The following is a 16,915-nucleotide window of genomic DNA, read 5'->3' as shown; positions in this document are numbered from 1 at the left end:
ACCTTGTTTGTCTAATATATACCACGTATGGACTACCTCACAATTTAGAAAACGATGTTAAGAAGTTTTATGATAACACAACCCAAGTAATTCGATATGACAGTCTTTCGTAGAAGTTTCTACGCAATCCATGGTGGAGGGTACATAAGATTCGGCCTGGCCGAACTTACGGCCGCATATACTTGTTTTACTTATTCTTATTTTTAATAAATGCCGGCTTTCGCAGCGAAATATTTTAAAATTTTATTTAATATTTGATTTGTTACCAAAAATATGGACTTAGTCACTTTGTAATACCATAACATAGTAATGTAATTCTCTCTCCGTTTCTCTTACTTAGGAAGTCAATGATAGAAATACTGACAGCTTTCTCGTGAGAATAAACAATTTCAAGACAAAAAGAAAACAAAATAAAAGCGTAAACCATTACCTTACACTTACACTAGGCCACAAGAATGTTATGAATGTCAAGGGACAATAACAAAATGGATAAATAAAGAAACCAAAACGCATTTGATACCAACTTCAAATAGAAATTCACCTCAGTCCAAACAAAATGAGCAGGAGAGAGCAACACAATCAAAATAAATGGAATAATGTTAGCAATGACTGGTATTAGTGAGTAGTGATATATTTACTCTCTCGTACACAACACCACACCTAGTCACCTCAAATATGACAATACATCAACGTTAATGGTAAATCTACTCTGAGTAGAGAACACAACACAAACTCTGTTAAGTAATTTCAGTCGAGTGCAAATTGTCAAACATAACGGTCATCAAGCGTAAAACATACGAATAAGTGAGACAACAATACCAATATTACTAACAACTACAACGAGAAGTAGAAAAAAATGAAAAAATCTTAAAGAAAAAAGTGTTACAAAAACACATTTAAATGAAAATAAAATAAAGAAAAAAAAATTGAAAATCCAATTCGAAGAAAAAATAGTTGAAACAATTATCCAAAACACGGTTGTTGTGGTTATAAATGTTGAAAAAACCTAAATGGATAAAATCAAGTTATATCTTCAACTGTCGTTAGTTTTGTAACACGTCGTAAAAGTGAAGTGCAAAATTAGTGTTTATAGGAAAGCAGTGTGTTTTTGTTTAAAATATAAAAAAAAAATAAATATAAATCACTAGGCAGCTTTAAAACGCTAAACACCCAACATAAGCCAAAATTATTTTTTTCCAATTGTTTAGTTTATTTAATAATGGAATCAGTATGTCCAACTCCGTAGTTACATTGTCTTCATTTAATCTATTGTTTCTCACACAAGGTATGTATGTAATAACATCATAATCATCTTTATATATTATCATAATCATGTTGTTTGGCTCCTTTTGCGAAGACAACAAAAGCATTGTTGTTGGTTTTGTTTTATTTGTGTCTGCGTGTGTGTGTTGAGAGTGTCAACTTCATTCGTTGCCCTCTATTTTAGTTGAATTTTACATAACACACAAAAAGTCGGTCCATAATTTTTAAGGATTGTAGAACTTTGTTTTGTGTGATGGCCGTCATTGTGTGGTAGATGGAGATATGGGCAAATTCTTCTTTCTATTCATCCAAAAATATATAACAACAATCGAATAGCAGAAGAACTTCCACCATTGACCCATCACAAAACCAATAGCAAGAGAAAAAAAACCAACGTTGTACAAAAGGCCTTGCCAAAATAACGGCAAAAGCAATAACCTCGTAAGTCGGTTGCATGCAGTTCGTAGAACAAGAACAACTCTTACCCCCTCGACCAAGTCCGATTGTGAAACCAACAACAATGCTAGTGTTCTCAAAATAAAACAAATCAATTTGAACTCTCCCCTCGAAGGAATTCAACTTTATACATTGACTTCACCACAGAAAATTATGAAAATACAACTATTTTTAGCTTATGGCCAGCGTTGCCGGCTTAATATTTTCCCACGACCAGGTGGAAAGTAAGAGTGTGGTAAAGAAAATTGATTTTAAAGTCTTGCAATAAAAAATTAATTAAAAAGAAGATTTTAAATATGTATGTAGTTATATTGACAAGGAATCAATCCGAAGATATTTTTTAATGAATTGGCGGCTACATTTGAGTTGAGTTTAACCATGAGTGCAGCAAAACTTGGGTAAAATATTGACTTTTGGAGTTGATTGAAATCTATTTTAGTTTATTTTTGAAATATAGATTTTTTTAGATTTCGACTTTAGATTTTTGCATTCCTATATATTTCCTTAAGGTATGCAGTTCTAGCGTAATTTGTGCTTTTTGTAAGAAATGAAATGCAATGAAAATTTTGTGAAAATCATTTCTTCTTCATAGAAACACAAAAGGCAAAATTGCCTTATTGGCATGCACAAGGAATTTTCGCAAGAGCTGCATACCAGTCTGTAGTTAAATATCTTTGGTTTCAAGCAAATTTGCAAATTGATTGTGGATGCTCAAGAAGTTAGATCATATTACCGGTAATAAAGGGTGATATTTTGAGAGCTATAGAAAAAATAAAAATTAAAAAAAAAACATAAAATTCAGAAAATACATGAAATCTTTATTTGAAGCCAGAGTACAGTGCATACAATTTAAATTTTGAAGAATACTTCATGCAAATGTTGACTGCAACAAGGAATTTTTGCAAGAGCGGCATACCAGTCTTTGTAGTTAAATACCTTTGATTTCAGGTAAATTTGCAAATTGATTGTGGATGCTGAAGAAGTTAGGTCATAATATCGGTAATAAAGGGTGATATTTTAAGAGCTATAGAAAAAATTTCAATAACAAAAATAAAACATAAAATTCAGAAAATACATGAACTCTTTATTTGAAGCGAGAGTATGGTCCATACAATTTAAATTTTGAAGATTACTTTATGCAAATGTTGACTGAAACATTGCAGTCAAAAGACGATCGAAAAAAAAAATTCTGAGATTCGTGAGTTTGTGAATCGAAATAACGTCCAGATATGTAAACCTGAGAGATAAGTATATGTGGGGAATGCATTAAATATTGTCCGGCGAGAACCGTCAAATTTCTATTTATGTTTCTGGGAAACGATATTTTAGACCAAAAGAGTTTTTATTTATTTTATTTTATTTTATTCATTAAGATGATCAAAAAATAAAATTTGTAGGAGGTCTTCATAAAGATCATAAAGGGTGGTTAAAATTTCAAGGGTCGATGTTGATTTTGAATAAAACACAAACTATTTAGGAAATTATTGTAATTTTATTTTATTATAATATATTGGTATTACTCAATTATGTGTGGCACAAAATATCGGCCAAATGGGCGCCGCGACCTCGGTGGCACACCTTCATCCGATGGTCCAAATTTTCGATGACGCTGAGGCATAATGGAGGTTCTATGCCGTTAATGTGCCGAATTATCTCATCCTTTAGCTCTTGAATTGTTGCTGGCTTATCGACGTACACCTTTTCTTTCAAATAACCCCAAAGAAAAAAGTCCACCGGTGTCAAATCACATGATCTTGGCGGCCAATTGGCATCGCCATTACGTGAGATAACACGGCCATTGAATTTGTTGCGCAAAAGAGCCATTGTTTCGTGGCAAGTGGCACCGTCCTGCTGAAACCACATATCGTCCACATCTTCCAATTCGGGCCATAAAAAGTTCGTTATCATCTCACGATAGCGAACACCATTCACAGTAACTGCTTGACCGGCCTCATTTTGGAAAAAATACGGCCCGATGATGCCGCCATCCCATAAACCGCACCAAACAGTCACTCTTTGTGGGTGCATTGGTTTTTCGATAATCACTCTTGGATTCTCATTCGCCCAAATGCGGCAATTCTGTTTATTGACGAATCCACTGAGGTGAAAATGTGCCTCATCACTGAAGATGATTTTCTTCGAAAATTGATCATCCACTGTTGCCATTTCTTGGAACCATTCTGCCCCAAAAAAAAATTTTTAAAGAAAATAAACTTTTTGAATTGGTACTTTGGATCATCAAGTTATAATAAAATGTGCCAAAAATATATATCCTTAGTTTTTTTAATTTATTTATTTCTTATTTCGGCTTGAGGTCCTTTTCTAATTGGTAATTGTCAATTAACTTTCTTTAGGAACAGGCGAAAACTTTTTTCTTCTTTTTGTTTATGTGTTAAAATTTTAATTTTCCGTCGAAGTCGAAATATTTGAAATATAAATTGTACTATTAATCAAAACTCGTAAAAGGATTTTTTTAAAGACCTCAAGCCGTAATAAGAAATAAATAAACAAAACTATATATTTTTATTCTGCTTTTTTATTTATTTCTTATTTCGGCTTGAGGTCCTTTTCTAATTGGTAATTGTCAATTAACTTTCTATAGGAACAGGCGAAAACTTGTTTCTTCTTTTTGTTTATGTGTTAAAATTTTGTTTTCCCGTCGAAGTATTGGAAATATAAATTTTACAATTAATCAAAACTCGTAAAAGGATTTTTTTAAAGACCTCAAGCCGTAATAAGAAATAAATAAACAAAACTATATAATTTTATTCTGCTTTTACTGACTCATGTTATTGTTGTTGTTGTAACAGTTTTTTTTTTATGTAGTTTCATCCATTTTGTTCTATGCTTATGTAGTTCAACTAGTAGCCAGATCAAGGAACTCTGCGACAAGGATGGGGTGTGTCCAGAGTGATCTGGTGGTGAGACGGGTAGGCTTAGCTGGGCAAGCGAAAAGGTGACGAGTGTCATGTCTTGATTACAGATGGAAAACACGTCAGCTATGCTGCTATAAATCACTGATAAGTAGGAATTGAGGCGGCTGCACTTGCCTACCAAAACTATCCTGGTCAGCCATGGGAGGTCTCTCTCCTCCGGTTCTATGGGCGGTGGTCGGACTCCGAGACCAGGATTAACTTTGTAGCTTCTCATCGCTTCAGCTACATTATCCTCATGTATCCTGTTCAGACCTGTCTGGTATGCTGCCTGATCTCTCTTTTATAATGCTGGATCTCGGGCTCTAGAAGGTGAAGATCAACCCTTACATTCCTGGGTAGAGGTTGTCTATCCACAAGATGGAGATTCGGTTGACAACTTCGATGGCAACCCAAGAGGTACTGCTTTGACAACATGTAATTGTGTCGACGCACTGGGATGATCTTGGTCTCCGCATAAAGGTGATCCACGGGTGTACTGCGGAGACATTCTGTTGTGGTTCTAAGGGCAGCGTTCGGACAGTTCGCTCATTTCTGGTGTCCACACTAGCGCTGCATACTTTACCACTGACCGGCCAATTGCCTTAAATGTAGTTAACAAGTTTTCTTTGTCCGCACCCCAAGTGCTGCCGGCAAGCGACTTGAGGACCTTGTTTCTACCGCGGAGCTTATTGCAAATTGCAGTGGCATGGGCGAACGACTTAAAAAGGCTGTCGAATGTGACCCCAAGAATCTTGGGGTAATTTGTGGTCGGAATTATTTCGCCATCGACTCTAACATTCAACTGCCTGCGTACTTCCGCCGTCCATGTAGTGAATAGTGTGGCTGAGGATTTGGTGGGAGATATCCTCAAATTTCTTGCATTGAAATAACTGGTAAGATCAGCGAGGTAGACGTTCAATCGATGACATATGTCAATCAACAATGGGCCCGGATGCCATGATTGTGCAATCGTCTGCATATGACACAATCTCGACGCCGTCAGGAGGGGGTGGAATCGAGGACAGGTAGAGATTAAATAGTGCCGGAGATATCACCCCACCCTGGGGAACTTCCTGTTTAACTCTACGGGGGTTTGACTTCTTGTCGCTGAATTCCACGTACGACTGGCGTCCGCACATATAATTCAGAACCCAACGCTTCGTTCCTGCCGGTAGGGCAAGTTCCCTTCAAGAGCGATACAACGATTATAACGGCCTTCCCATTTTTTGATACCATTTTGGTAGTACTCCTTTGGTTTTGCCTCAAAATAGGTCTCAGTTTCGGCGATCACCTCTTCATTGCAGCCAAATTTTTTCCCTGCGAGCATCCTTTTTAGGTCTGAGAACAAGAAAAAGTCGCTGGGGGCCAGATCTGGAGAATACGGTGGGTGGGGAAGCAATTCGAAGCCCAATTCATGAATTTTTGCCATCGTTCTCAATGACTTGTGGCACGGTGCGTTGTTTTGGTGGAACAACACTTTTTTCTTCTTCATATGGGGCCGTTTTGCTGCGATTTCGACCTTCGAACGCTCCAATAACTCCATATAATAGTCACTGTTGATGGTTTTTCCCTTCTCAAGATAATCGATAAAAATTATTTCATGCGCATCCCAAAAAACAGAGGCCATTACTTTGCCAGAGGACTTTTGAGTCTTTCCACGCTTCGGAGACGGTTCACCGGTCGCTGTCCACTCAGCCGACTGTCGATTGGACTCAGGAGTGTAGTGATGGAGCCATGTTTCATCCATTGTCACATATCGACGGAAAAACTCGGGTGTATTACGAGTTAACAGCTGCAAACACCGCTCAGAATCATCAACACGTTGTTGTTTTTGGTCAAATGTGATCTCGCGCTGCACCTATTTTGCACAGAGCTTCCGCATATCCAAATATTGATGAAAGATATGACCAACACGTTCCTTTGATATCTTTAAGGTCTCTGCTATCTCGATCAACTTCATTTTACGGTCATTCAAAATCATTATGATGTTTTCGGCGGTAACCACCTCTTTCGGGCGTCCACTGCGTTCACCGTCCTCCGTGCTCATTTCACCACGCTTGAATTTTGCATACTAATCAATTATTGTTGATTTCCCTGGGGCAGAGTCCGGAAACACATTATCAAGCCAAGTTTTTGCTTCCACCGTATTTTTTCCTTTCAGAAAACAGTATTTTATCAAAACACGAAAGTGTTTTTTTCCATTTTTTTCACAATAACAAAAGTTGCTTCACAAAAGACGCTCTATCTCACAAACTAATTGACTTACAGACGTCAAATTTTGACACGAATCATTTGAAGTTTGGTACTATATAAAAATAATATGTATTTAATGTGTCAGACCGGGGACTCATAAGCCAACCTGCTATTCTCGATGTCCTCGAATAGTGTGGCATAGTTGACCCTATCGAATGCCTTCGATAGGTCAAGCGCCACGAGGACCATCCTGCGACACGGCTTGGGCTGATGCAAGGCTGTCGTCGTGCTATGTACCTTACGGAATCCATGTTGATGGCGGGCAGCTGGAAAATTCTCCGCAAGGCTGGGGAGGAGTAGTGCCTCAAGTGTCTTGGCTACTGGTGAGAGAAGGGATATCGATCTGTACGATTCACCTTTACTCGAAACTTTGCCTGGCTTCAGTAGTGGAATTTACTTATTCATGTTTGATTTTAGCGACTAAGCTCGAACTTAGTATCCATCTTTAAGGAATGCTCTATACAGAACGAAGAGTTTTATTTTCTGGGCACAACATTTCAGACTTTAAAAACGAATAGAAGAGTTTAGAGACAATTGTTGAATTACTTATCATTATGCGGTTCTACTTTCTCTAAAAGGAAATACTTCATAAGAAAGGGAAATTTTTTCTTTCTCCGTTAACTATACCCATAATGCTTAGCCCACAAAACCGCACCAAACTGTAATTTATTCTGCATGCATTGGTAGCTTTTGTAATTCTTTTGGCTGATCTTCTCTCCAAAATCGACTATTCAGTTTATGTTCGTACCCATGGCCCACCCATTGGGCCACGAAGGTTGTCTTTTAACATATTTTTTAGGATTAGAGAACAAAAATAAATATAAATCATCGAAAATAGATTTATTGTTCAAATGTTTCAAAATATCCCATATTAAAATCTATACGCATTTGCTCGCGTTTGTACCAATTGTCGAAGCACTTTTGCCACTCTGATTTAGGTATCTCAAAAAATTGCATTCTAAACACATCAACCGCTGCTACAGCTGTCGTACAATGGTTCGCTGTTTATTTTCGGGCTCTTACGCGTTAATCCAGGATTCGTCACCCATCACCATGTCATAGATGTGTTTCGAAGCCCTGCGATCGTATTTTTGATCCAACGCGAACAAACTTTTTAACGGGCAAGGCTTCATGCAATATTTTAATTTTATTTTTTTTTTTAGTTTCGTTTTAATTATAAGGTTAAGTTTTTATTTGGAATACTAGAGCTCTATTGATTGAATTGTATCAACATGTTGTCCAGAAGGGCGTTGGTTGATTAAATAAATAAATAAATAAATATTGAACGTATGCTGGTCCCACTAAGGCCTAAGGTTGTGTCAATCTCATGACACGCCAAATCTTGCAATATCAGTAGGCGCACAGTATCAATGGCTTCCGGAATAACATTAGATTTTGGACCACCACGAAATTCGTCTTGGAGGGAACTACGACCTTGGTTGAATTCACCATACCATCGATAAACACTGGTCCTTGACCGAGTTTCATCGCCAAAATTAGAATAAAGTTCATCGTAAACTTTCTGAGTACGTTTAACCTCAAAAATCTCTAGCTTTACGATAGAGCTGACAGTTGGTAGATTGCAAACTAGAGTTGTCCAATCCTGCTAAATAAAAGGCAACTCTCGTAAAAATTACCCATATTGATTGTCCTTCAAAATTGTACTTTAGATATATGTACAAGAACTTCGAAGCCGCCGTGGTACAGTTAGCATGTCCACCTTGTATACAATGGGTCACGCGCTAAATTCCAGTTTCGACTAAACACCAAAAAGTTTTTCACCGGTGGATTATCCCCTCTCAGTAATGCTGGTGACAGTTCTGAGTGTTTCAAAGCTCTCTAAGTGGTTTCACTGCAATGTGGAACGCCGTTCAGATTCGGTTATGTCATTGAGCTAAACATAGAATCGGGAAGCATTCAGTGATAAGATTGAAGTTCACCACTATGGTAGGGATCTATAAAACGAAAATTGATTAATCGAATATTCGAATTTTGGTATGAAAAAGTAGAAATCGATTATTAACTGAAAAATAATCTCAAAATCGATTTTAGATTTTCATCTAATTTTTAATTTTGGCAATCAATTTCAATTTAAGTTTTCAAATATTTCTAAATTTTGACTATCAAAAATCGATTTTAATGTTTACTCTTTTCATATCAATCGGTTTCAATTGAATTGAAATGTACCTAAATGTAAGGTTACGAACACATATGTCTTAATTTTTATTAATAGACTTCTCTTAACAATAAGAATAAAAATTCCGATTTCCTTCCCTTCAATTTCCTTGAATTTATACGGGTAATGATTTGGGGATGTGGGAAATAAAGAATCATTTAATCACCGTACATGTTAAAAATTTTATATTTAAAAATAAAATATATATTATAAAAATATGTGAAACATTTAAATCTGAAACAATTTTGAGGAATCTTCGCAAGACTTTATTTACGGTTTATCGCTCGATATATATGTATTAGAAGTTTAGGAAAATTAGAGTCATTTTTACAACTTTTCGACTAAGCAGCGGCGATTTTACAAGGAAAATGTTGGTATTTTGACCATTTTTGTCGAAATCAGAAAAACATATATATGGGAGCTATATCCAAATCTGAACCGATTTCAACCAAATTTAACACGCATATCTACAATGCTAATTCTACTCCTTGTGCAAGATTTCAACTAAATTGGAGTTAAAAATTGGCCTCTGTGGTCATATGAGTGTAAATCGGGCGAAAGCTATATATGGGAGATATATCTAAATCTGAACCGATTTCAACCAAATTTGGCACGCATAGCTACAATGCTAATTCTACTCCCTGTGCAAAATTTCAACTAAAGCGGAACAAAAAATTGGCCTCTGTGGTCATATGAGTGTAAATCGGGCGAACGATATATATGGGAGCTATATATAAATCTGAACCGATTTCAATAAAATTTAGAACACTGGACTACACTACTAATTGTACTCCTAGTGCAAAATGTCAACCAAATTGGAGTAAAACTCTGGCTTCTGGGACCGTATTAGTCCATATCGGGCGAAAGATATATATGGGAGCTATATCTAAATCTGAACCGATTTCTTCCAAAATCAATAGAGTCTAATCTGAGCCAAAACACATACTTGTGCTAAATTTGAAGTCGATTGGACTAAAACTGCGACCTAGACTTTGATTAAAAAAATTTGTTCACGGACAGACGGACATGGCTATATCGACTCAGGAGCCCACCCTAAGCATTTTTGCCAAAGACACCATGTGTATATCTCGTCTCCTTCTGGGGCCATATAACTCCATATCGGGCGAAGTATATATATGGGAACTATATCTAAATCTGAACCGATTTCTTCCAAAATCAATAGAGTCTAATCTGAGCCAAAACACATACTTGTGCTAAATTTGAAGTCGATTGGACTAAAACTGCGACCTAGACTTTGATTACAAAAATGTGTTCACGGACAGACGGACATGGCTATATCGACTCAGGAGCCCACCCTAAGCATTTTTGCCAAAGACACCATGTGTATATCTCGTCTCCTTCTGAGTCTTGCAAACATATGCACTAACTTATAATACCCTGTTCCACAGTGTGGCGCAGTGTAGAAAAATATATTAAACAATATATAAAACAAATTAAATATATATTAAATATATTAAACGAATTAAAAAAAATTAACATGTTTGACTTCAACACTCACTTTTGGCATTACCAACAATTGTTGAAAACATTCATAAAAAGACAAATAGATATCATAAAATCGAATATTTTGTCATTATTTCTATGAAATTCGATTACGAAAAACCGAATATTCGAATTTTGATTGGTAAAAATAATCGAAAATCGATTTTTGATTAAAAGTCAATAATCGAAAAATCGATTATTGGTTTGTACTATAGATCCCAACACTGTGGTATCGCAATGTATTGTATAGTCTAAATGAGCCTGAAATATCGGGCTGCCACTAAATTGCTACCAATAATGAACATATGTACTCGCAAAACCTTAATTTCTTTTCTGGGAAACGAGGAAAAATGACAATGAATCTAATTTGGTGTATCTGTTTGAGGTTCGAAAAGAGATGATCTGTAGTAAAAATTGTAGCTATTCATATGAAATAACATCGGTTTCTTATCCCATATTGGCAACACTTCCAATACGTCCTATTGTTGCTATTGCTTTTGTTTGTTGTGATTGGTCTTGTTTGTGGAGTGTATACAAAAACCAAAAGACAATGTATTTGTGTTTGTGTATATACGAGCATTTGAGTGAGTATGGTGTTGTCATTGATGACTTTTTATGAGGTCTTAGTGCTGTGTGTGAATGTGTATGCGCCGTCGATTGCGTGTTCCAAACTTTGTTGACGAAATTTCTTACATAAAGGATATGCCAAAAACAGATGGCTTGCTGGTCTGTCTTGTTTAGTTGTCCGTCGGCCATGTCTGGTATTTTAAATAACATTAGCGTGTATTTTTGTGACATTGATTTCTTTCGTTGGGATTTTCCGGTTTTTATATATATTCTTGTTTTTTTTTTTACTTTTTTTGAGGCAAAACAAGAATGAAATTTGAAGAGTGAGAATCGATAAGTTTTTTGGTCGCGTTTTACACCATATTCCCCTAAAACTACTTTTAATTTGATGATTGAGTCGGTTGGAAATTTTGATTACAGAATGTAGGCATTGTTTATTTACTGGTCCCCTTGAATGGATATAATTATGGTTACAATCATAGGCATAAATTACAAATTTATTTATTTCAGTTATGCTGGTGAGTCTTTCACTTATTGGCATACGGCGTACACACTCGATCATAAAAAAGGATGTCCTTTATTATCATGGAATCGTGCTTCATTACCTAACCTAGACTAATCTATTTTATCATATGTAGTTAAATCTATGATAAATGTAAAAGCAAAATAATTTCAAATATTTCGATACCGCAAAGTGGACTAGGGTGCGTATGGGCCATGTTAGCATTTCTAAATAACACATACGCACCCTGCGACAATATTAACATACAATAGTCGTACAGAAAAATTGTATGAAAGGTCATAAAATTATTACGCTCGTATGCCATAGCCTCGGTTTTCGAAACTTGAAATCGATCTTTTCTAAATCAAGTGCGAATATGGAGATTATTATCCGTCGACTATTTCGCAAGGATTTATTTTTTATAATGTGGAAAATTACACTACTTTACAAAATATTTTTTTCAAGTACATTTGATGAGAGGTGACTTTTTTATGTATTTTATCTGTTGAATTCGAAAATAAAGGTTACATTTTTTATGCAACAGTTTTGGAGATATCCTTATATTTAATTTTTTGGGCTTTTTTCACTTGGCAAATCATATCTCGAGCAAGAAATGCTCGATTATATCGTTGTTAATACTTAAATACAAGGTATTGTGATGACGAACAAATTTGTACAACGTGGATCTGTGAGAAGTTAAGTTGTTCAAAATATATCTTTAAAATAATGCACATACAAAATGGGACTTAAATATATTCACTCAGTTGCTTATAATATTATTCATGTACAATTTGCAAATATTCATCTGCAACTAAGAGGTACTTAATTTTTCTGTAGAAATAAAATTTTGACAAAATTTTCCATAGAAATAAGATTTTGACAAAATTTTCTATAGAAGTAAAATTTTGACAAAATTTTCTATAGAAGTAAAATTTTGACAAAATTTTCTATAGAAATAAAATTTTGACAAAATTTTCTATAGAAATAAAATTTTGACAAAATTTTCTATAGAAATAAAATTTTGACAAAATTTTCTATAAAAATAAAATTTTTACAAAATTTTCTATAAAAATAAAATTTTGACAAAATTTTCTATAGAAATAAAATTTTGACAAAATTTTCTATAGAAATAAAATTTTGACAAAATTTTCTATAGAAATAAAATTTTGACAAAACTTTCTATAGAAATAAAATTTTGACAAAATTTTCTATAGAAATAAAATTTTGGCAAAATTTCCTATAGAAATATTTTTTTTCGTTTTTTATTGCAGCTTAAAACCATACATTGACTAAACTACAAGTGTAGCTTAACCAGAAGAGGAAAATAATGTTTGTCAAATTTATTTGGGCAAAGCCCTATAGACTGCAAGATGGTTGGATGGACGCACGTTTCGGAATTACCACATTCCTCATCAGCATTCTCTACTTGCAGCAAAACTATCAACCAATTATCAGAATAAATTCAGGCAGTTCATTAAACCCAACAACAAACTACACTTGAACCCTCCGAAAAAAAGGTTTTACATTGATAGCCGGCTTATGCCGAAATAAATTCAAAACAAACATATCTCTTCCTCTGCCACTGTCAAATCATCGATTTGAATTCAGTTGAAAATAAAATTTGACAAAATTTTCTATAGAAATAAAATTTTGACAAAATTTTCTATACACACAAAAATTTTTTTTTCTGATTCAATCACCAAATTAATTGATCCAATTAATTTTTTAATTGAAATGTCTTCAATCACGAACATGATAGTATCAATCACAGTTTTAATTGGACATAGAAAAAATTCTTGATTAAAAAATTAATTGATTTTTTCAGCAAATTTCAATTAATTTTTTTATTGATTCAATTAAAAATTTAATTGATGTTGATTGCAAAACTCAATTAATTTATTAAGTAAAAAAGGTAACTATTTTTAATTACTTTCTGAATTGGCTTAGAGTTTTTATTTGGATTAACAAATGATTGTTTGAAATACATTTTTAATTAAAAATTAAAAAAAAAATCAGCGCTTTTTTTTAACTGAATTAGTCTTCCGAATTTGATTAGTTAATTGTATCAATTAATTTTTTAATTAAAAATTTTAAAATTTTCAATCATTGACTTAATTAACTTAATGTTTCTATCATGATTAAAAAGTTAATTGTATCAATTAATTTATTAATTGAAAAAATTTTCAACTTCAATTAACTTTTTAATTGGAAATATTTTGGTGATATTTTTTTCTGTGTAGAAATAAAATTTTGACAAAATTCCCTATAGAAATGAAATTTTCACAAAATTTAGAACATTTTTTTTTCAAAAAAAAAAATCACAAAAACTTGATTAAAAACATAAGATTTTTGTATAAATCTGGTAGATTTTTGGTAACAATTTCTTCAAATTTTGGTAGATTATGTTTGCCACGGTTGGTGGCAACCGTGAATGGAATACGATAGTCCGTCAGTCCGATGGCATGGGGTGTGGCATTTGCTTATGCTGAAAGAAGTAAATAAATGTTTACGTTTAAATACCTTAAATAGGCGAATAGGTGAACGTGCATATTTACATCAACTGGAAAATAAGAATTTTACAATACAACTATATTAAAAATTATTCATAGTACATTAAATATAGCAAAAGAGATTAACTCTAGAAAAATATATAGGTATTTTCGTTTAACTTCGAACTTATTTAATGTAATCTTTATTTTTAGTTTGTCACTTTGGGTTTCAAAAATGCTAGTGTCCAAATTCTCAATATTTGCTTCTGTACACCTTCGGCTAACGCTACTAAAGCCTCTTTAAAATTGCTACTAAAGCCTCTTTAAAATTCGGAATTTTAATGTTTAACAATTGAGTCACCCTCCGGTAAACTCTCAGCGCATTTAACCAACATTCTCCTCAACGGTGTCTTCATACAGAATACCGTTGCAGCTACATTCAAAACCAATTCGAAGTGATTGATTGATGTATGTGTCATATTGTTTACGCGATTCTTACGAGTATACCACATAAGAAGTGACATGCAACTGTTATCTATGACGGCGGACGAACGAATATCCAAGGACTTTTCATTGCAATGTTAAAATTATTTGAGAAATTAATCGAGACGGGTTAATCCTACTTTTTTTGTTGGAAAAACACTAAAAAAGATTTTTGATTTTTGCATTCCTATCACAGGTATTTCGATACACAAAGTGGACCGGGGTGCGTATGAGCTACGTTATTAAATAACACATACGCACCCTGCAACCGTATTGGCATGATTAAACGACATTATTATTATAATTTTTCGAGACAAGAAATTGCTGTTTTTCGACTTTTACAGTTATCGAATAGTCTACTTTAACCACTACTATGGTACCGGATATAATAAATTTTTCCATTTGTATGTAATGCCCAGAAGGAGCGATTTACATGAAATTTTGCATGCCAAAATTTCGTTAAAATCGACTCAGATTTTTATGTTGCTATATATCTCTCGCCAGGGTTTCACCTTGATTTACATCAAATTTTGGACAAAAAGTACAATTGATAGTATTTGGATGAAATCAGTTCCGATTGACATATATGTTATCTTTTGCCCGATTTAGATTCATATGACCAACGAAGGCCAGAGTTCCATTCTGATTTTTTTAAGTAGAATTAACATTTCAGCAATGTGTGCCAAACAGAGATGGTCTGTATCAAACCTTTTGAGGTTTGCGACTGTCGCAAAGTTGTAAACGTCGTAAACGTCACATACGTGTCGTAAATGTAGAAAAAGTAACAAAAGTCGCAAACTCAAAATACTTTAGTCGCGTCAGCTACACCCAGAGAAGGAATATGATCACCTTAAACATGTTTTAAGAGCAAAATGTTATTTTTGGGCGGTGACCATGTAACATGGTTTTCGCAACCATGTTATTTTCTCGGAAATCATGTATCTGATTTCGCCAAGCAGGTTATTTTTGACGAGAAAATTACATTTTGGTGACAAACATGTTACATGGTCACCATACAAAAATAACATTTTGCTCTTGAAACATGTTTGAGGTGATCATAATCCTTCTCTGCATGTAGGCAACAAATTCGATGATATCCTAGACGATGATATGTGCGAAGAGAAGGTTTTAGTCCCCACATTTTCCATATTGCCTTTTGCACGAGTACAGGGTAACCGGGGATTTTCTTGTCCTTTCTTAGCTTTAAGTTCAGTCTCCTGTCCAACAGTATAACCCCAAGGTATTTTGCACACTCACCAACGGGAATTTCGATACCACCTAAGAAAATAGGCTTGACCGTGGGAAAACTTTCACAAATTCTGCAGAAACTCACAGCGAATGCTGTCACACTAAATTAAAAAATGTTCAGGATTTCTTCTATTCAAAATTAGGTTTTCTACGGTAGGTTTACGACTTTTGCGACATACGTATTATTCCGTCGCAAATGTATGTCGCAAAAGTCACAGTTTGTGACAGGCCAACCCTGGTCTAGATTCTAGAATCACAATTATATGTGCTGAATATTTTGTGTATTGGTATATGTTTTTGGCATAGTCCCCATAAGACCGATCTCCCGATTTAACTCCTTGGGTTTCTAGAAATCGTAGTTTATTTTCCGATTTGCCAGAAATTGTAATTGTAATTGGTTAAGCTACACTTGTAGTTTAGTCAATGCATGGCTTTAAGCTGAGATCAAAAACAACAATAACGATTGAAGAGAAGCCAGCAATACCAAAAAAAAAACGAATGAAGATAGAGGAAGCACGCTCAAAAACAAACCCAGCCAACTAAATATAAATCGATGATTTGAGTTTGGCAAAGGAAAAGAGATATGCTTGCAAATTGTTTAGGCAGTAGCCGACTATTTAACCCTTTTTCGGAAGGTTCAAGTGTATTTCACTTTGGGTTGAGTGAATTACCCGAATTTATTCTGATAATTGGTTGATAGTTTTGTTGCAAGTAGAGGATGCTGATGAGGAATGTGGTAATTCCGAAACAGCTGTACATCCAACCATCTTGCAGTCTATAGGGCTTTGCCCAAATAAATTTGACAAGCATACTTTTCCTCTGTTGGTTAAGCTACACTTGTAGTTTAGTCAATGCATGGCTTTAAGCTGAGATCAAAAACAACAATAACGGTATTTTAAACCCACAAAAACATATATATTGGTTTCCATATAGACCGATTTCACTTCTTGAGTGTACAGAAGTTGCACTGATCATGAAAATTGCTTGCAACTGAATGTAAAATTTCCAGATTTTACTTCTCGTAATCAATTATAAATGGGGGTAAAAATCTACAGATTTA

General features: G+C 34.5%; 1 protein-coding gene across 4 annotated transcripts in view; it reads left to right on the top strand.

Annotated features, from left to right (window-relative positions):
• Nucleotides 1–375: 375 nt before the first annotated feature.
• Nucleotides 376–16,915, top strand: part of LOC142229180 (uncharacterized) — a 279,190-nt gene continuing 262,650 nt past the window's right edge. For 2 of the 4 annotated variants that reach the window (XM_075299717.1, XM_075299716.1), the window contains exon 1: nucleotides 376–1,285. In XM_075299717.1, coding sequence (XP_075155832.1) covers nucleotides 1,231–1,285 — 55 coding nt within the window. In that variant the 5' untranslated portion in view covers nucleotides 376–1,230. The remainder of the gene's footprint in view (nucleotides 1,286–16,915) is intronic. The other 2 variants (XM_075299715.1, XM_075299714.1) reach the window with 1 other exon arrangement.

This window comes from Haematobia irritans, chromosome 3 (genome assembly GCF_050003625.1).
Source record: "Haematobia irritans isolate KBUSLIRL chromosome 3, ASM5000362v1, whole genome shotgun sequence".
NCBI lineage: Eukaryota > Metazoa > Arthropoda > Insecta > Diptera > Muscidae > Haematobia > Haematobia irritans.
The sequence above is the reverse complement of the archived record's forward strand: the minus strand, read 5'-3'. Positions and strand labels throughout refer to the sequence as shown.